We start from the raw sequence: 19,144 nt of genomic DNA, 5'->3' as shown, positions 1-19,144 counted from the left end.
TAGTGTGAGCTATGTCAGTCCTGGAAGTGTTCAGTTTATTTACCTAGAGCTCAGCCTTTGCTCCAGAACGACATCTTTACGTCACATTATACAGACTTCAAACAGCAGGTGGATCTTTTCTTGTGACATTATGCAACATCAGGTAACATTTCAGCCTCGTCCGTCCAGGTGATTTGAATGCTGTTGCATCCAAATGTCCAGGATCCTTTGCTTCATCATTTATACGTGCAGCCATGTCAGCAGTCTGACGCCTTTACATCCTTTTTGTAGGTTTAATGTCTGTGCAGCCGGAATATCAAATGTCACAATCAGAAGCTCACACTGTACGCAAGCGGGTCAAATCCCGGCCATTAACACCCTGCTGCCTCTGTGGGCTCGGCCTCTTGAAGTTTGAGCTTGGAAGTAGGACAACTTGTGATTTTATTAAATATTATTATGACCAACGAAACATCATACAGTCATTACTGACTTCACTTTCTCCACTAAAAATAGACTCTGTCCTCGTAACGATTGAAGTAGTTTACTCAGTCTGGTGCAGAAGACAACCTGTGTGTGTGTGCGTGCGTGTGTGTGTGTGTGTGTGTGTGTGTGTGCGTGTGAGAGGGCAGAGATGTGTGTGTTGTGTGTGTGTGTGTGTGTGTGTGTGTGTGCTATTCCTCAGTACAAACACTGTGTTGAAGATCGTATTTAAATACACACTCTCTTAGCCTGCCCCCTACTGTTGCCCAGACCTACTTTCAAACACACACGTGTGCACTCACACACACTCTGGGGAGAATACACCCTTAAAACAGGTCGCAGGTGACCAGAAGTGGACTGGCACTGAGCTGGGAGCTAAATGAGTGTGGGGTGATTTTCTCCTGACCCACTTTCCTCAGTTTAAAACTCAATTAAGCAGTTTGGAGATTGACTTTGGCCAGAGGACTTTGTGGATCGCACTGCCTCTTGTGGCCGAGTGCGACATTGCTCCTCCTCTGCTCTTTGCCCTTCTTAGAATCAGATCAGAATCAGCTTTATTATTAGAAGATGAACAGGTAAATAACTCATGTTGAACCTTAATTCAGCTGCCAGTCTCCTGACTGAGAGGCTTCACTCTGGCTGCAAGGCATCCTGGGTTTATTTCATTGAGTGTGCGATTATTTGTGGCACCTGTGAATTTTCACAATTCTTGAAAGGATTTCTTAAAATCATATTTATTTCCAGCTTTTGTCTTTTAATGTCTTTCACTGTTTTTACTATATCGTAGCAGCTCTCTGCCTTCTGTATAATTCAAATTTCACACAGTTAAAAACGCTCTCATGTCACACTATAAGCCGACCGTACTCATTATTTAATGAATAAAGCCCCCTTGGTTTAAGCACTATAGTAACACTTTAAATTTGTGTTTCTATAAATGTTTAACAACACTTGTGTTCTAATCCTCACCACACGTCCCACAATAATTTGCTGTTGTAGTTCTCAACGTGTCCAGTTGGTGTCCTCCTCTCCCCATTTCCACTTCCACACCCTGAGTGAAAGCTTGAACCGTCCCTCTGCTCTCAGGGACGTTTTGAGGGACACTGAGCCTTGACACTTCATGTAAACCGTCCGGGTGTTTAACTAATGTTTGAACTCATGCGGAACAGTTATTTGTCACGGTTTCATTTAATAAATCATCATTTTAGGCGATCGCTTCATTACCTCTTTGACACTTTCCCTTTTAAGATCTAAATCTTGTGTTTATGTGCACGTTCTTAACTATTGCACAACATTTATACCTGCACCTGTATAATGTATTGTTACCAATGTCACAGGGATGCTTTAATAATACTTTTCTTTGTGTTTCTTTTCCAGGAGCTGAAGAGAGTTAAGAGCCAGCGAGTTGAAGGCAGTCCGTCCTGGAGCCCGTCCCCGAAACACACTCGGTCCTGAAGACGCACATCAACAGAGTCACACACCTCAACGCCAGCCGCACTTACCAGGATGATCACCTCGGAGCTCCCCGTCCTACAGTAAGTCAAACGCACAACTGAGAGAAAAAGAAAGTTGCAGTACTGTAGAAAAAAAGCTTCAAAATACTTCCAAAGTTGTGCTCTTTGTACTTTTGTACTGTAGATAGAAGTAACCGGTAACCCCTCTGTTGCTCTCAATGAAACTTGTACCTAAACCTTTGTTTACAACTTGTCAATAACTCACATTTGTGTCTACATAAATACATCACAGAAAGAAGCACTTGTGTTTGCTTTGCACAGTTTCACTTTTGTGAAGAGGGTCTTTATGTGTTTTCCTCTCAGGGACTCTTCCAATGAGTCTGGGGCAACAGACGCCGTGGCTTTAAGTATGAGCATTGCTGAGATGGAAGATCCAGAGGTGAAAGGCAAGAAGAAGAGAGGGAGGCCTGGAAAACAAGCCCCGGTATGAGTCAGTTTGTTTCTGTGTTTCTGTGTGTGAACATGGCCGTTTGGAGTTCTTTGTTTCTGACATCTCCGCCCCCCCCTTCAGGCGACCAATAAGAAGCCGAGGAAAGCACCGGCGGACAAGGCCGTGGGCGTAGCAAGAGGGCGAGGGAAAGCCAACGGCGTGGCGCAACATAACGGAGACGGCGGAGACCCCGTCACTCTGTTCGAGGTGGTCAAACTGGGCAAGAGTGCCATGCAGGTGGGTGACTGTAGCGTGTCCATACATTGAAAATATAAGCTTTGCAACATGCATTATTCAATCAAATATATTCAATTGTTTTTGCTCATATCTGTGATTGTGGGTTTTCTTTTGTGCGTGTGCAGTCTGTGGTGGATGAGTGGATCGAGTCGTATAAACAGGACAGAGACTTGGCGCTGCTGGATCTCATCAATTTTTTCATCCAGTGCTCAGGATGCAAAGGTGAGACGAGGGAAACTACTGCAACGTGGTGAAACCGCAACAATCATTTAATAAAATCATTCATGAATCCCGTCCTCGTTGTTCTGTGACCAGGCACTGTGAGGATTGAGATGTTCAGGAACATGCAGAACGCAGAGATCATCCGCAAGATGACCGAAGAGTTTGATGAGGTCAGTGTGTGCTTTGTTTATCAGCGAGGCAAATGTGTTGCCCGACTAAAGGAGCCGCGTTTGAAGTCCGTCTGATCGCCGTGTCTCTGTCCACAGGACAGCGGGGATTATCCTCTCACCATGCCGGGGCCCTTGTGGAAGAAGTTCCGCTACAACTTCTGCGAGTTCATCAGCGTTTTGATCCGCCAGTGTCAGTACAGCATCATCTACGACGAGTACATGATGGACACGGTGATCTCCCTCCTCACCGGGCTGTCGGACTCTCAAGTGCGAGCCTTCAGACACACCTCCACGTTAGCGGGTAACGACGCCGGCGTTATGGCCACTGCAACGACAGTCCTCACCGTCTACCAAGTAGCAGGTAGTGACATTTAAAACGTGTCTATAATGTGGCCTTTTTGTCTGTGCGTAGCGATGAAGCTGATGACGGCGCTGGTGAACGTGGCGCTGAACCTGAGCATTCACCAGGACAACACGCAGAGGCAGTACGAGGCCGAGAGGAACAAGATCGCCGGCAAACGAGCCAATGACAAGCTGGAGCTGCTGCTACAGAAGAGGAAGGAGGTGGGCCGAGATAAACTATCAGAATGTAGAACTTTTTAATGCAGAACTTTTAACGTGTTGTATGTTCTTTTCATTGGGAGTAACAGCTGTTTTCTCGGCTTAGCTTGTTGGGATATTCCACTACGTATCTAAATGTTTGTCGATATGTTCGGTCTTAACTAAAACTTTGTGTTTTTGTCTTTGCAGCTTCAAGAAAACCAAGATGAAATAGAGAATATGATGAACTCCATCTTCAAGGGAATCTTTGTGCATCGCTACAGGTACAAGTTTGTTCATATGGCACATTTTATACAACAGGCGTAGACTAAAAACCATAACAATAAGATCATACATTTAAGATAATAAGGTATTACAATAAAAAGGGAATAAGATAAGATGGTATTATTATTATTATTACCACTATTATTAAAAAGGGAATAATAATAGTACTGATTTTAAAATAAGAGTTTTTATTTTCTAGGGACGCCATCGCTGAAATCCGAGCCATCTGCATCGAGGAGATCGGAGTGTGGATGAAGATGTACAGCGATGCTTTTCTTAACGACAGTTACCTGAAATATGTCGGTTGGACACTACACGATCGGGTAAGCACACCGCCGTCCCACCACCCGCCTGTTGTGTTGTTGTTGTTGTTTCTCTCACATTTCTTCAAGACTGGTTTGATCTTTTTCTTCACATTCTGGTGAATCACTGCTGAATTGATTCAATGGGTCTGATGATGTTTACACAAACCTTTAGGCCTCCAGGACCTGTTTTTAACTGTCTCTCGCTCTCGCTCTCTCTCTCTCTCTCTCCAGCAAGGAGAAGTGCGTCTGAAGTGCCTGAAGGCTCTGCAGAACCTGTACACGAACCGAGAACTGTTCCCCAAGTTAGAGCTGTTCACCAACCGCTTCAAGGTAACGCCAGCAAGGATGAAAATATGAATCGTGACCGCTTTATTTCCTTAGATTTTATGATTTCTGTTGCATTTCTGCTCATTTATTGCAGCACTTTCCCCACTGAATTCTATGTGTTTTGACAGGACCGTATTGTCTCGATGACACTGGATAAGGAGTACGACGTGGCTGTGGAGGCCATCAGACTGGTCACTCTCATCCTGCAGTGAGTAACCTCAATGCTTTTCACAGAGTCAGCGCACACAGATCCCTTCATACATGTGATACTTATAGTTTCATGTAACTCTTTTTTTCCAAGTCAACAAAGTCGAAAATTGTCTTTAATATTCATATTTTTGATTCCCGTACTCTTTCAGACACTGAGGTTGTTTTTTATATTTTTGTGTGGAGTGTAACTGGTTTTGATGATCTGTTCCAGGGGCAGTGAAGACGCCTTATCCAATGAGGACTGTGAGAATGTTTACCACCTAGTTTACTCGGCCCACCGACCAGTGGCAGTCGCTGCAGGAGAGTTCCTGCACAGAAAGTAAGTCCATCCTGTGGGTTTCCCAAATTCACCTTAAATCAGTTCTGAGCGTCTTTTATTAGCGTCTCTCGCTGTTTTTCCTTCTTTTTCAATCTCTGCTTCTGTCTTACCACTGTTTCTACATTTTTCCTCCCTCCCTCCCCTTCTCTCTCTCACGCTCTCTCGCTCTGTCAGATTGTTCAGTCGTCATGACCCACTGGCAGAAGAAGCGCTGGCTAAGCGCCGAGGGAGGAGCAGTCCCAACGGAAATCTCATTCGCATGCTGGTGCTCTTCTTTCTGGAGAGTGAGGTAACGCATGATTCAACACGTGTCAAATTATACATGCATAAGAACCTGTTCAAAGTTGTGGATTTCAGAAGTATAAGAGTTCACAAAGTGTCTTTCTGTGTGCGTAGCTGCACGAGCATGCAGCCTACCTGGTGGACTCGTTGTGGGAAAGCTCTCAGGAGCTGCTGAAAGACTGGGAGTGTATGACTGAACTTCTGACGGAGGAGCCTGTGCAGGGGGAGGAGGGTAAGACACTGATCTTGATCTCTTTCTCTCTCAGCCTATGAAATACTTCACATCAAGCACGACATCGCAGCCAAAAACAAGCTAGAAGAGATGATGTCAGGAAATGTTGTTGATTGAAACTCTCTCTCTCTCTCTTTTGTCTCCATATTTGTTTCTCTCTCCTCCGTCTTACTGTCCGTCTCTTTCTCCAGTGTTGTCAGACAGACAGGAGAGCGCTCTGATAGAGCTGATGGTGTGCACCATCCGACAGGCGGCAGAGGCACACCCACCTGTTGGCAGAGGCACCGGCAAAAGGGTCGGTCAAGCGCACACACACACACACACACACACACACACACACACACACACACACACACACACACACACACACACACACACAATCTGTTATTTACATGACTTTGCTCCGACAAAGCTGCACATTAACAACTTTCCAGGTCCGAATGAGATGACAGAATATTCCATCTCACCCAAAAGCACTTTTTTATCGCCTTTTATTTTATTTAATTTTTTTTAAACCTACTACATTTCACCTTGAGTTGTGTGTGTCTGCTCGTCCAGGTGCTGACAGCGAAGGAGAGGAAGACCCAGATAGACGATAAGAACAAACTGACCGAGCACTTCATCATGGCTCTGCCCATGCTGCTGTCCAAGGTATGAAGACCTTCTGAAAGCCAGCCTGCAGTCTGCACAGGGCCAGCTGATTAATGAGGGGGCCGGGGTGACCGATCTGTTTGTCGAAAACTATTGATCGGGGTGTTACTTTTATAGTCAGGAGAAGTGTTATTGAAAGCGTTATTGAAAATGTGCCACTCTGGACAAGTGTGCTGGCCAAATACTTAAATGTAATCGACCGTTTTACTAACTGGGAAACAGAAACAAAGTTGATTGATAGCTCTGTCATTCTCCCACCTCTCTCCTGCTCCTTGGCCACAGTACCAGGCCGACTCGGAGAAGGTAGCCAACTTGCTGCAGATCCCTCAGTTCTTTGACCTGGACGTGTACAGCGCCGGGCGCATGGAGAAGCACCTGGACGCCTTGCTGAAGCAGATCCGGCTGGTGGTGGAGAAGCACATCGAGATGGACGTGCTCGAGGCCTGCAGTAAGACCTACAGCATCCTCTGCTCCGAGGAGTACACCATCATGAACCGCGTGGACATCGCCCGCTCGCAGCTCATCGACGAGATGACGGATCGCTTCGCGCACTCCGTCGAAGAGCTGCTTCAGGAGGTATATATATATATATACGACTGGATAAGCGCGCGGGTGTATTTGTGATGAGCCGTCCTAGTGGTTGAGACGCATACATGTAACATCAACACCCCCAGACTTTGTCTACTAACAGGTGTTTGTTTTTCTGCAGGCGGAGGAGGCCGACGACGACGACATCTACAACGTTTTATCTACGCTGAAGAGACTCACAGCCTTCCACAAGTAAGACTCTCTCTTTACGTCTGACTGACTTATTTGTGTCGGGCTGGTCGCCTCAGAAGTTACTGTGAAATCTGATGTTGTTCCCTCTTGTTTCTCTGACTCAGTGCGCACGACTTGACACGGTGGGATTTATTCGGGAACTGCTACCGGCTGCTGAAGGCGGGCATCGAGCAGGGCTCCATGCCGGAGCAGATAGCCGTCCAGGCCCTGCAGTGTTCCCACTACTCGGTCCTCTGGCAGCTGGTTAAGATCACGGAGGGGGCTCCCAGCAAGGTGCCGGACTCGCCTCACTGACAGAGCTTTAACACCGCACACACCCATAGCCCAGGATACACCTGGGATCAGAGTTAAGACTGCCGTGTCTGAGCATCAGTGGCCCAGAGGGACAGGAGCTTGTCTGTATTTCTGCAGCTTAGGTGTAGAAACTCATCCCAGGATGCTTACCTACAACTCGGGGGGGGGGGGCCTTCCTCCCAATCTATGTCCTTTAACACTTGAACACAGCACAGAGGCATCAGATCCCACGCCTGTTATTTACCTCCAAAACAATTTAACTCGCGCTCCACTGCTGGGGAACATTTATCCTCTTTCCTCCACAAGTTCAATAGACCTTCGCTCACACCTACAGCAGCTTAAAGGATCCCCGTCTGCGCCCATTATATGTCACTTAATTCTTCACTATTATTTAGGTAATATTTGAGTTCAACAGAATACTTTGGTATACAGTTAAAAACAGAAACAAAACTCAATATGAAATAGTTTATTATTGTTCGTGCGCTCTGACTCAACATGTGTCGACACAAAGTGTATCAATGTTACGATTTAATGAAATCATTAAAGTTTGATTACGTCACTGGTGCAGTTAGGGCCGGATAATGTAGCATGACTGATACCGCCGTTTAATATCGATTTCTGTTCAAGTGCTCATAATATGTGACCCTAATGGTTCTGTGTGTGTGCGCGTGTGCAGGATGACCTGGTGGCTCTCAGGAGAGTGGTGAAGTCTTTCTTGGCCGTGTGCCAGCAGTGCCTGTCAAACGTCAACACACCGGTCAAAGAACAGGTAACAACACACACCTGTGTGAGCTGCTCACACCGTCATGCGTCATCACTGACGATTGTGACGTTTACAAATATGTGCATTGTTGTCAGGACGTTTTTTGGGGGATTCTGGAGAACAGAACCAGTCAAAGACCAGACACAGTGCTCAGTGTTCATTACAAACTAGACCCGGTTCTTAGTGTATGATACGTTATGGCCGAGGAGAGGAGAGAAGGTAGATAGTCAGATCTACAGGTAGAAATGTTTCTGTTGACCCATAAAGACATTAATTTTGACTTTCTTTTGTAGCTGAACAGGTAACACTTCTCCATCAGATCATAATCCTCATTTGTGGCTCTTCTTCAGGCGTTCATGCTTCTCTGCGACCTGCTGATGATCTTCAGTCACCAGCTGGCTTCCGGCGGCAGGGAGGGCCTCCAGCCGCTGGTCTTCAACCCGGACGGCACTCTGCAGAAGGAGCTGCTCAACTTCGTCCTGGACCACGTCTTCATCGACCAGGACGACGAGAGTCAGAGCATGGGTGAGAACTTCTTCCTCTGTTTTGGGTCTCCGAGCACATTGTTTTAGGATTAAGACAGGAACAAGATGAGCATAAATATAATCAACACAATGCCCCCATATATTTTATATTGTACTTTTCCTCTTCCTCCTCCTCGTTTGTCTGTCCGTCTCCCTGCAGAGGGAGACGAGGAAGACGAGGCCAACAAGATCGAGGCGCTCCACAAAAGGAGAAACCTGCTCGCTGCTTTCTGCAAACTCATCATCTACGACATCGTAGACATGCCCGCTGCTGCCGACATCTTCAAACACTACATGAAGGTGACTGTTCCTCTGTACTCGTGTACAATATTGACATCATCAACATAAAATAAAGAGGCAACGGGAAACTGATACAGATTTTAGAAGTCAGCAGGTGATGTGGTTAAAATAAGATGATGAGAAAACTGAAAACTGAATCTAAAGAGGTGATTTAAATGATAACGATCTTTATTCTTGAGTCTAGATTACAGAACAGATTTCATCCCAATTTCGGACTAAACTGTCTTGCTTCTCTGTTTCAGTATTATAATGACTATGGCGACATCATCAAGGAGACTCTGAGTAAAACCAGACAGGCGGACAAGATTCTTTGTGCCAAGACGCTCATCCTCAGTCTGCAGCAGGTGAGACATGAACGAAGACAACATTACAAGCCACATACACGGCTCCCTGGCTGGAAATAGTGCATTCTTTGTAAGTTGTGAGATCCCTCGTGTGTGTGTGTGGGTGTGCCCACAAACACTCTTGTCAACACGTGTGTGTTTCCAGCTGTTCAACGAGCTGCTGCAGGACCAGGGGCCCAACCTGGACCGGACATCGTCTCACGTCAGCGGCATCAAGGAGCTGGCCCGCCGCTTCGCCCTCACCTTCGGCCTGGACCAGATCAAGACCAGAGAGGCTGTCGCCACGCTGCACAAGTAAGATCACATCCCGAGTAGGACGTACAATTGAGTGTGAAGATGTCCGGATGTATATTATGTTGAGAAGATTTCTGAGACATGAGCTGCCCCACAATGCAGTGCGTCTAGTTTCTCTTTTGATGTCGCCTTCTGTGTCTCTGAATCTCACTTTGTGTTGCTTTCCATTTCTTTTTTTACTCTTTCCTTGTTTCTCTCTCTCTCTCTCTCTCCCTCCCTCTATCTCTCTCTCTCTCTCTCCCCCTCTCGTATCAGGGATGGTATCGAGTTTGCGTTTAAGTACCAGAATCCTCGAGGAGCAGAGTTTCCTCCTATCAACCTGGCCTTCCTGGAGGTTCTGAGTGAATTTTCTTCCAAACTAATCCGCCAAGACAAGAAAACGGTGTAAGTACTCCCTGCTATGGTTTTTTAAACTCTCTTTTAATTAAAAAAAACGAGTGAATTACGCTAAAAATGCCGCATGTCTCCTCAGCCACTCGTACTTAGAGAAGTTCATGTCGGAGTCGATGTCGGAGCGCCGGGAGGACGTGTGGCTGCCGCTGATCTCCTACAGGAACAGCCTGATGACGGGAGGAGACGAGGACCACATGTCCGTCACGTCGGGCTCCAGCAGCAAGGCCGGCTCGGTCCGCAGCAAGAAGGGACGACTGCCGATCCAAAAGAAGCGCATCGAGGGTGAGGAATACGGGAGCACAAACAGAGAGTTCCTCCGGTTTTATTCGGCTTTGCCTGTTGTGTCTGTTGTGGGAAGTGAGACGTGTTGATGGTTGTCTGCCGCTGTGTGACCGATACTGTGTGTGTGTGTGTGTGTGTGTGTGTGTGTGTGTGTGTGTGTGTGTGTGTGTGTGTGTTCATTTTTCAGAAGAGAGCAGTGTTGAGAGCTCGTGGCTGTTGCGTAATGACACTCTTCAGACACCGGGAGCTCTGCAGACTCCTCAGCTCACCTCAACAGTTCTCCGAGAGAACCGACCGGCAGAACACATGCCCGACCCGGACTCAGAACCCGGATCAGAGAACGACTTCGTACACAAGTGAGTATAGAAACGAGGAAGATTCCGAGGTGCTGATCCGTATCATTCCTTAGGGCCCATTCTCCACCTTACACATTTTGTTGGAGGGCCCGCTGTCTCTATCACGAGCCCCCACATGTTTTGGCCCCTGATGTTGATCCTCTGCTTGTCTTCAGTCCTCAGATGCAGATGTCGTGGCTCGGCCAGCAGAAGATGGAGGAGGTGAACAGGAAGGACCGGACGGGGTTGAACTACATCAAGGCGCGCAGCAACCAGGGCGTGCGGCAGACTGTGTAAGTGTGTTTTAAGCTTTCAAAGAGGACGACGCTGGCTGATGCTCGGCTTCGTGCCGTCACCGCGTTTCACGTCAGTCCCTAAAGCAGAGAGACCCACCATTTTTTTTTTTTAAGATATAAAACGGTGTCTTTTGAAATGATATTTCCCATCAGGCGTGGGTTGATGGAGGATGACGCGGAGCCCATCTTCGAGGACGTGATGATGTCATCGCGGGGCCAGCTGGAGGACATGAACGAGGAGTTTGAGGACACGATGGTGATCGACCTGGTCAGTGATGTCACCTTCTCCCAACACATCTTTTAAATTCTGAATAATAAAGATCCTTGCCTTCATTTTATTTTTTTATTGCTTTAATGTACATGTTAAGTATGTTTGCATTTAAAACTGAAATGGTTTATATATTGTATTGTTGTGACGTGTGTGTTTCTCCATGGATTGAGCGTTTTTCATACTTTAACAGTATTTATATAGCATATACACCTGCTTATTAACAAAAATACATGAAAATTTCTATTTTTACAATATGGGACCTTTTAATTAAATGTCTTAATTTGTGCTTTTGTCCGTCCCAGCCGCCATCGAGGAACAGACGAGAAAGAGCAGAATTGAGACCGGACTTCTTTGATTCTGCAGCGATGATCGAGGACGAGTCGGTAAGTAGATCTGAAACTATTATTTCTACTCAAAAAGTCATCGCTTCCAGCCTCTGAAATGTGAGCATTTGTTGTTTTGTGATGCTTTCTGCCTTAACACCGTCTGACATTCGCGCTCTCCTCTCCATCTCTCCAGGGATTCAGCATGCCCATGTTCTGATCTGGGAAGAGGTGAAGATCCTGAGATCATGATCCACATCAAGAGTTAAACAGAAGGCGGGTTTTGGGACGTCTAACCCAGATAACCTGCCAATCAAACTCTTAAGAAGAAGAAGAAAAAAAACATTGTTGAAGTACTTTTCTCTTTCTATAAGACACGATGGACGGATGTTTGTTCAGCGGGTCTTCCGATGGATCCCGCATCAGCTGGAACTCACCGGGAAGCGTGAAACGAGAACGGGCTCTGTTCTTTCAGACGAGGCCGGAGGATCCAGAACATTCTCCAGAATCTAGTCCGGATTACTCAAGAGCTTCTTGTTGCTCTAAATCTTCCTCCTCCTCCTCTTCCTCCTCCTCCTCCTCCTCCTCCTCAGCCTGTTGGTTTGGCTCTTGTTAGCGGTAGCTCTGACGGCGCTCTGGCTCAGTAATCCTGCTGCCGGCCGATGAGTACTCGCAGTTTTTACGGTTCCCCGATACACAGATGTACAGTTGTTTGGTGAGCAGCGTAACACTCTGTACAGCCCCGCCCCTCTTTTGGTGTCGCACTTCGATCCGTCTTGTTAAATCCAACGTAGAGAGGATCTCAATACTAAGTGTTCTATATCTTTGCTCTTATTACCACCCACCGACCCCGCTCCTCTCTCTGTTTGCCATCTGAGTCCTTGTATGTGGTGGTGCTGGTGTGTGTGTGTGTGTGTGTGTGTATAAAGTGATGGTGGTTGAGTAGTGGCACATGCACACAGAGGTCGACAGCTGTAGACGGACCCGGCGGGAGTGATGCAACTGGCAAAGCAACCAACCTCTGACAGAGGCCTCCACCTTCTCACATCTCGGAAACATTCTGCACACACACACACACACCCTCAAGTAAGTTTTGAAGTTAAAAACGTTTTAAAAAAAGACAATAAACATATTTTGAATTCTGTAGCTTTAGTACTAAAGTTTTAAATCAAGTGTGTTTTTGTTTTTGTCTGATGTTTGTACAGCTTTTTCTTGAATATGTATCTCGTTTGTTGCCAAATTGTGGCCTACATACTTACAGTATATTCCAGCCCCTCCCCCCCCTCCACCTGTAACTCATATCTAATGGTGACCCAGCTCAGATTGTTGCTGTGGGACGCCAGTTTTTAAGCGCTGTAGGGTCCGATTGTAATGGTTTCACAGTTCAGTATTACAGCAGCATATCCGTTTTTACACCCGCCTCCAGTGTTAACTGATCCAAGAAGTTTAAGATTTGTTGTTCTCATTGTTCAAAGTGGTGGATTTCTATGTCTGACAGATTTGTTTGAATGTGTTTTGAATGTTTCCCGACATATCGTTGTTCCCGCGCCGTCGGTTAATCAATCATTTACCTTTACCTCCTGTAAATATCAGAGACAATTGGATCTTTTCTGCAGTGCAGTTGACATCAGTTGCCCTAAAATGCTCTAAAAGCCTGTTTTGTTTTTTTCTGTGAACCTAAATTCTTTTTAATAAAATAAAATCTGTAATCGATTGTTGGACCCGTGTTTGTGTTTAGCGCTCGACGGGTCGTTTTTGACCTTTTTAAAAGTTGACCAAACAATCTCAACTCAAGGTTCACGTGCTCGCTTGTTCTGCCGCTGTCGGCGTTCTCACACGATGCTCAGCTGCAATTGGAACTTTATTATGTTCGTACTTGCCATGATATTCTGAACTTCTCTCATCCGCGTTGAGTTTGACAGTTCCCTGTTACCAGGTATCATTGTGAGAGATTAGTAAAGCTTATCTTTCCCATTCAAAGTGCAAAAGAATGGCGGCAGATGGACTTTTCAAGTGCAGTTTGAAAGGTAAAAATGTATTCAGCCACTGTGAAGATATCGAGGTCTGACAATTAAGAAAACTGTCTGCTTTTATCCGTAAACATTAAATCTAATACTATGGGAATTGCATTGGAAAAGTAGTAAGAAAGAAAACACTTGGTATTGAGTCCATGATTTATTTTAAAAATGGCAGTCAGCCAGAGAGGAAAGGCACTGTGTCAGGAGGACTGCTTGACCTAAATGGAAGACATGGAACACAAGAAGTGCATCTGAAAGTGCTCACTAATGTTCACACCACAAACCTCGACTAAATACAGTACATACGACTTAGGAAACACCGTACGTGTACAACATGTTTTGCATTTCCACTAATACCACCATGTTGACAGCTGGTTGCCCGCGAAACGTAATCTACCCTTTCAGATACAATCTTGTTCTCAAAATGTCCCAAGTGTCAAAGTGACCAATATGGCCGCTACTACTGACAGCAACTACCTCCAGTGTGTGTCTTCAGGTGTGCATATCAGTGGCTGTACAGATAAATGTGCTGAGCTAGGGCTGCACGACTAGACAAACAACCCAAGTCGTCATCACGAGGTCACGCCGCAGTTCATTTGAATGCAAAGTCCGTGTCAGAAGAAGTGCCTTTAGCCGGTGTTGGTGTGGTTCACAGAGGAATGTTGGCGTGTTTCTTCCAGGGGTTTATCTGCTTCTTGCTGGCCAGCACCTCCAGATCTCTGCAGATCCTCTTGCGAGTAGTCGACGGCTCGATTATGTCATCCACGAAACCTGAAAACAAACAGTTGGCCGGTCACAAAATGGAAGTTTATGATTTCAATTTTTTCGTGCCGCGAAGAAGCGAGAAAGTTCACCTCTGAGAGCAGCGGGGAAAGGGTTGGCGAACTTCTCGACGTACTCGGCCTCGGCCTCCGCCTGGTTCTCCTTTCCTCTGAAAATAATCTGAACGGCACCCTGAGAGAGAAACGGACCAGATCGTTAGCGATCACTCAAAGTCGAAATACGATGGTCCTCCTCGACCTGCATGCACATTATCCAAACGAAGGAAAGAGGGAGCGATAAAGACAGACGAATAGAAAGAACTTGTGTGTTTGTACCTTGGCACCCATGACTGCGACCTCAGCGGTGGGCCAGGCGTAGTTCACGTCTCCTCTCAAGTGTTTGGAGCTCATCACGTCGTAGGCTCCTCCGTAAGCCTGGGGGGGGGACACAAACCACGTCCACAGTGAATGTTTATTCTGACTTGATTAAGACTGATCACCATGCTGCTTTTAATGCAAACTCAGCACCGAGTACAGCTGCTCCACAGTCTTCCAGTAAAGAGATGTAGAATGTTTTCTATTGTGATGCATCTGCGGGAAGTGTGAAGTTTCACACACACACACACACACCTTTCTGGTGATGATGGTTATTTTCGGGACAGTGGCTTCTGCAAAGGCATACAGCAGCTTGGCTCCATGTCTGATGATGCCTCCATACTCCTGAGCGGTACCTGTTGACAACCATCACAGTGTTAATCATCTTTGAATGCAGCCAGTGTACAGTATATATATGCACTGTGAGAAGTTAAACAAAAACGCTACCTGGCAGGAAGCCTGGCACATCCACAAAGGTGATGATGGGAATGTTGAAAGCGTCGCAGAAGCGTACAAAGCGAGCTCCCTTCACCGAGGAGTTGATGTCCAAACAACCTGATGAACGCGGATATCATTTAAAAAGGGAAACATACAGAATGACCTAACGCTGATCATTTATCTCCTCCGATTGCCTCTCTTACGTTTGGCCCTTCAGTTAGTTTACTCACCAGAAGCCACTTTGGGCTGGTTACCCACAATGCCTACAGTGCGTCCGTTCATGCGGGCAAAGCCCACCACGATGTTCTTGGCGTAGTTGGGCATGATCTCAAAGAAGTCGCTCTCGTCCGCTACCTGAGCAGAAGCATTGAGAGAGGAAACCGTTGGCACTCGCAGAGATGAAATGAGACGCATTAAGAGTTTGTGCACTTACTGCTTTAACGATGTCCAACATGTCGTAGGCTTTAGTCGTCTCAAACGGCACGATCGTGTCCAATGAGTGTACCATACGATCGCTGAGAAAAAGAGGGACGACGTGTCAGACGTGAGTTGAAAAACAAACAAAGATATTCTCCCATTAATAATTTATTGTTTTTGGTGAACGGTTACCTGCTGTCGTGGCACTCCCTGATAGGAGCGGCATCCTGATTGCTCAGCGGCAGGAAGTTGAAGAACTCTCGCACGTTGAGCAAAGCTTCGACGTCATCCTCGAAAGCGTGGTGAGCCACTCCTGAGAACAAGACGTCAGACATTTTTTTTAGACCCCCAAAAAGACAAGAATTCCCTTTTAGGTTGAGATGTTGTGTTAAAACGGCAGCCTCAATGGAAAACAAGCGACACACGCTGCTACATGCACACTAACCAGACACAGTGGTGTGTGTTTTGGCTCCACCGAGCTCCTCTTGAGTCACGTCTTCATTGGTGACAGACTTCACAACATCGGGTCCTGTGATGAACAGGTATGACGTGTCCTACACACACACACACAGAGCTATTAGGCTAATGTAAGTGGGAATACAATCCTAGAACGATAACTGCTTAATTCATTATGTAGCACTATACTGCAACTTTTGCGTGCACAATTAGCAGAATGTTGACATTTTAGAAAACACTGAAACGTTTGACTCTGGATGTCTGCTGTGGCTATAAAAATAAAATGTGGATTATTAGATCATTACTAATTCTAGTGTTTAAAGCTGTATTTGTGCCGCTCCCTACTTTAACCATGAAGGTGAAATCCGTGAGGGCCGGGGAGTAGACGGCTCCTCCTGCACAGGGGCCCATGATGAGGGAGATCTGAGGGACGACTCCTGAAGCCATCACATTCCTCTGGAAAAAGGAGAATGTTTGGTTTTTTGTCCGATACGACGCCTCCGGCCGAGTGAGTTTCAGAATGTTAACATTTTGAATATGTTGAGGGCAGATCGTAGTCGGTGAGCAGCAACGTACCAGAAAGATATCTGCATATCCAGCCAGAGACTCCACTCCCTCCTGGATCCGAGCTCCTCCGGAGTCGTTCAGCCCGATGACCGGGGCGCCAACCATCATGGCCTGGTCCATAATCTGAGTGCAGCACATTTAAACGTTAAACATCCATCCTCTCATTGTTGACGAGGAATAGCAGTTTTTCTTCTATTTACGCTTATATTGCTATATAGCTGCTGTTACCTTACAAATCTTCTGTGCGTGAGCTCCAGACAGACTGCCACCGAACACGGTGAAGTCCTGAGGGAAGAATATTAAACATGAAACACCAAGCTGCTTTGTATTGCTGCGGCCGGTAGCACCCGTTGCATTTCTGTCTTCACTGTGTTTATCACTAATGATCATGGTGCTTGGTGCTCAAACACAGTCATAGTTGATGGACATTCCTTATGATGCAAATAAAAGAAAAAGGCCCTACAGGAATGTAATGTATACAACTGAATTTCGTTGTGCGTCCCTGTGTTGCATAATGACCCTTGAATCCCTTTAGTTTAGTTCCACGTCGTACCTGACTGAACACATAAACCAGCCGGCCATTGATCTGTCCTCGGCCTGTCACGACGCTGTCGCCCGGGAACTGTGACAGAAGGAGACAAAGATGTTATGAGATTTAAGTATTTCAAACCCCAGTGGAAGAACGAGTCTCTTGCTTCCAGTGGATCCAGTTGTGGTCGGCGGCGTGCCGGCTGGTACCTTGTTCCTGTCCTGCTCCATGCCGAAGTCAGAGCAGCGATGCTCCACGAACATGTCCGACTCCACGAAGGACTCGGGGTCCAGCAGAAGCTCCACTCGCTCCCTGGCTGTCAACTTACCCTGCAACACAAAACACCACGTTACCACACAGACACCCACAACACTACAGGTGAGTGTTACAACAAATACCTGTACACATGTGTGGCCAGTGTTGTTTATCATCAGCTGCTTGCAATATGGACTTTTTCTATGATTTGTCAAATATTTAACTTGCTGGATTAGCCAAAAAGAAACATGCCATTTTTAATACTTTCTGAAATATGATTACATTACATGCATATACAGAGGGGTTTTTATCATGATCACTTCCTTCTAGTTATATGTTGTGCCTTAGAGTAATAGTTAACCCGAGGAAGGTAAGAAAGTTTGTTTTTAAAGGTCATTTAAAAACCTCCAGCTGCAACCAGTGACTTTGAGACAAGCGCAGCAACTCCACCCTGTATCGTTTTGAAGCTTTAATGACATGCTAGCTTACATGTTGGCTAACACGAATAGAAGAAAACCAATGTTGCTTTTACCTTTTTGTGTTGTGCATCTATTCTTTGCTGACCTCCCCCGCGCAGCGCCATCTTCCGTTTCTCGTCAATCCTCTCCTTCACGCTCAGGTGGCTGACGGAATTCCAGCGGCAGTTCGCCGGCGGCATTGCGGCAGCGACTGCGCCATATTTCCCGGGCGCCAGACTCCTGAAAGACGTCCTCAGCCCGTTTATCAGACCACCGCTTCTTCGGGCCAGAGTGAAGGCCGCCATCTTTGCCTGACGTGCGTTCTCGAGACTACAGGCTCGTTCGCGATGAGCTGCGTCTCGCCTGGGAATTGGACGAGAGCAGGCAGCAGCAGCGGAGGGGGGCGTTGATCAGGGGGGACGAGCTTTCACAGCCAATAAGAAAGAAGGATTGCGTACCACGTGTAGATGGGCGGGACCTGGAAGGGACCATTTCCTGGAACTCCCTTAAATAAAGGACCAATCCCAATGTCCCCCTTAAAGCCTTAAACCTGAAGCCTCAATGATTTACTGACGAGTGTGAGAGGTTGTGAGGGCTTTACTCGTTTTTGTCAAAACAGCTTCAATGACTAAATTACATATTTGATGAATAAATATCCTCTAATTTCATGTTTTCTGAGTAAAATGAATATGACAGGCTGAACACACGTGAGCCGTCCTCTTTGTTTACCTTTTTTTTTTACGTCTCCATGCGATCAGCGGAAACCCCGTGTTTAACGTCACATTGCAATGACTTGTGGGTAATGCCCTTGGACAAAGTCTGCATCTAATGCTGACTTACGGAAAGTGTTCATAAAGGGCTCAAAATATCTGCGGGAGAGCCCTCAAACACTCGATGATCTGACAGTGAGACAGCCTTAAACCCTCACGTGAGTGTTGAGATTTGGGCCCCAATGAGGGTCTCTGGCATACATTTTAAACCCGTTATGAACCCTCTCCATAAATCCAAATTTCTGCAGACTTAGCCCAAGGGAATTACTTACAATTCATAGCAAAGTGACAGTTAAACACGGGGTTACCAGTGGAAGCATGGAGACGTAAAAAAAGGTAAACAAAGAGGACGGCACGTGGGAACATAAAATATGGAACATAAAACACATGAAATCAGAGGAATGGAACTATTCATCAAACATTTCATTTTGTCATTAAAGCTGTTTTAACAAAAAAAAAGAGTAAATAGATTGGGAAAGCGCCTGGCCATATTTTGCACAATTAAACATTAATGTATGCCTCTTCACTTCTGAATTTTGTCTTCAGTCTTCTGAAATATAGTATATATGATTCAGTGCTGTTAAAGCCTTTAACATATTTACAGCTTACATAACATTAACTAGAACAAGAGCCGGCAAAAGCTGATGAAATGTGTACATAGTTTTATTTTATTCATTTTCTCACTTTCTTCTTGAAAGAATAAATGAATTGCTTCTTTTGT

The 19,144-nt window shown here is 46.0% G+C and overlaps 2 protein-coding genes across 2 annotated transcripts; one reads left to right on the top strand and one right to left on the bottom strand.

Moving 5' to 3' along the window:
• The first annotated feature begins 1,892 nt into the window (after nucleotides 1–1,892).
• Nucleotides 1,893–13,092, top strand: stag1a (STAG1 cohesin complex component a). Its single transcript, XM_079174029.1, has 31 exons — nucleotides 1,893–1,991; nucleotides 2,274–2,394; nucleotides 2,482–2,637; nucleotides 2,763–2,859; nucleotides 2,953–3,029; nucleotides 3,126–3,330; nucleotides 3,442–3,593; nucleotides 3,780–3,853; nucleotides 4,054–4,177; nucleotides 4,391–4,489; nucleotides 4,615–4,694; nucleotides 4,908–5,015; nucleotides 5,190–5,304; nucleotides 5,412–5,529; nucleotides 5,721–5,824; nucleotides 6,088–6,180; nucleotides 6,463–6,756; nucleotides 6,890–6,960; nucleotides 7,065–7,233; nucleotides 7,931–8,023; nucleotides 8,368–8,542; nucleotides 8,702–8,841; nucleotides 9,084–9,185; nucleotides 9,331–9,479; nucleotides 9,735–9,863; nucleotides 9,952–10,154; nucleotides 10,342–10,510; nucleotides 10,666–10,782; nucleotides 10,939–11,053; nucleotides 11,359–11,439; nucleotides 11,576–13,092. The coding sequence occupies exons 1-31, from the start codon at nucleotides 1,963–1,965 to the stop codon at nucleotides 11,597–11,599; spliced, it is 3,783 nt and encodes a 1,260-aa protein (XP_079030155.1). The 5' UTR covers nucleotides 1,893–1,962; the 3' UTR covers nucleotides 11,600–13,092.
• A 449-nt stretch (nucleotides 13,093–13,541) lies between these two features.
• Nucleotides 13,542–17,994, bottom strand: pccb (propionyl-CoA carboxylase subunit beta). Its single transcript, XM_079175229.1, has 15 exons — nucleotides 17,728–17,994; nucleotides 17,150–17,269; nucleotides 16,965–17,033; nucleotides 16,640–16,696; nucleotides 16,421–16,534; nucleotides 16,190–16,300; nucleotides 15,834–15,942; nucleotides 15,581–15,701; nucleotides 15,405–15,486; nucleotides 15,202–15,325; nucleotides 14,981–15,088; nucleotides 14,789–14,889; nucleotides 14,495–14,593; nucleotides 14,252–14,351; nucleotides 13,542–14,168 (listed from the first exon to the last, which is right to left on the bottom strand). The coding sequence occupies exons 1-15, from the start codon at nucleotides 17,956–17,958 to the stop codon at nucleotides 14,047–14,049; spliced, it is 1,668 nt and encodes a 555-aa protein (XP_079031355.1). The 5' UTR covers nucleotides 17,959–17,994; the 3' UTR covers nucleotides 13,542–14,046.
• Between the last annotated feature and the right edge of the window lie 1,150 nt (nucleotides 17,995–19,144).

This window comes from Pholis gunnellus (assembly GCF_910591455.1).
Source record: "Pholis gunnellus genome assembly, chromosome: 15".
Taxonomy (NCBI): Eukaryota; Metazoa; Chordata; class Actinopteri; order Perciformes; family Pholidae; genus Pholis; species Pholis gunnellus.
This window is presented reverse-complemented; position numbering and strand designations above follow the sequence as displayed.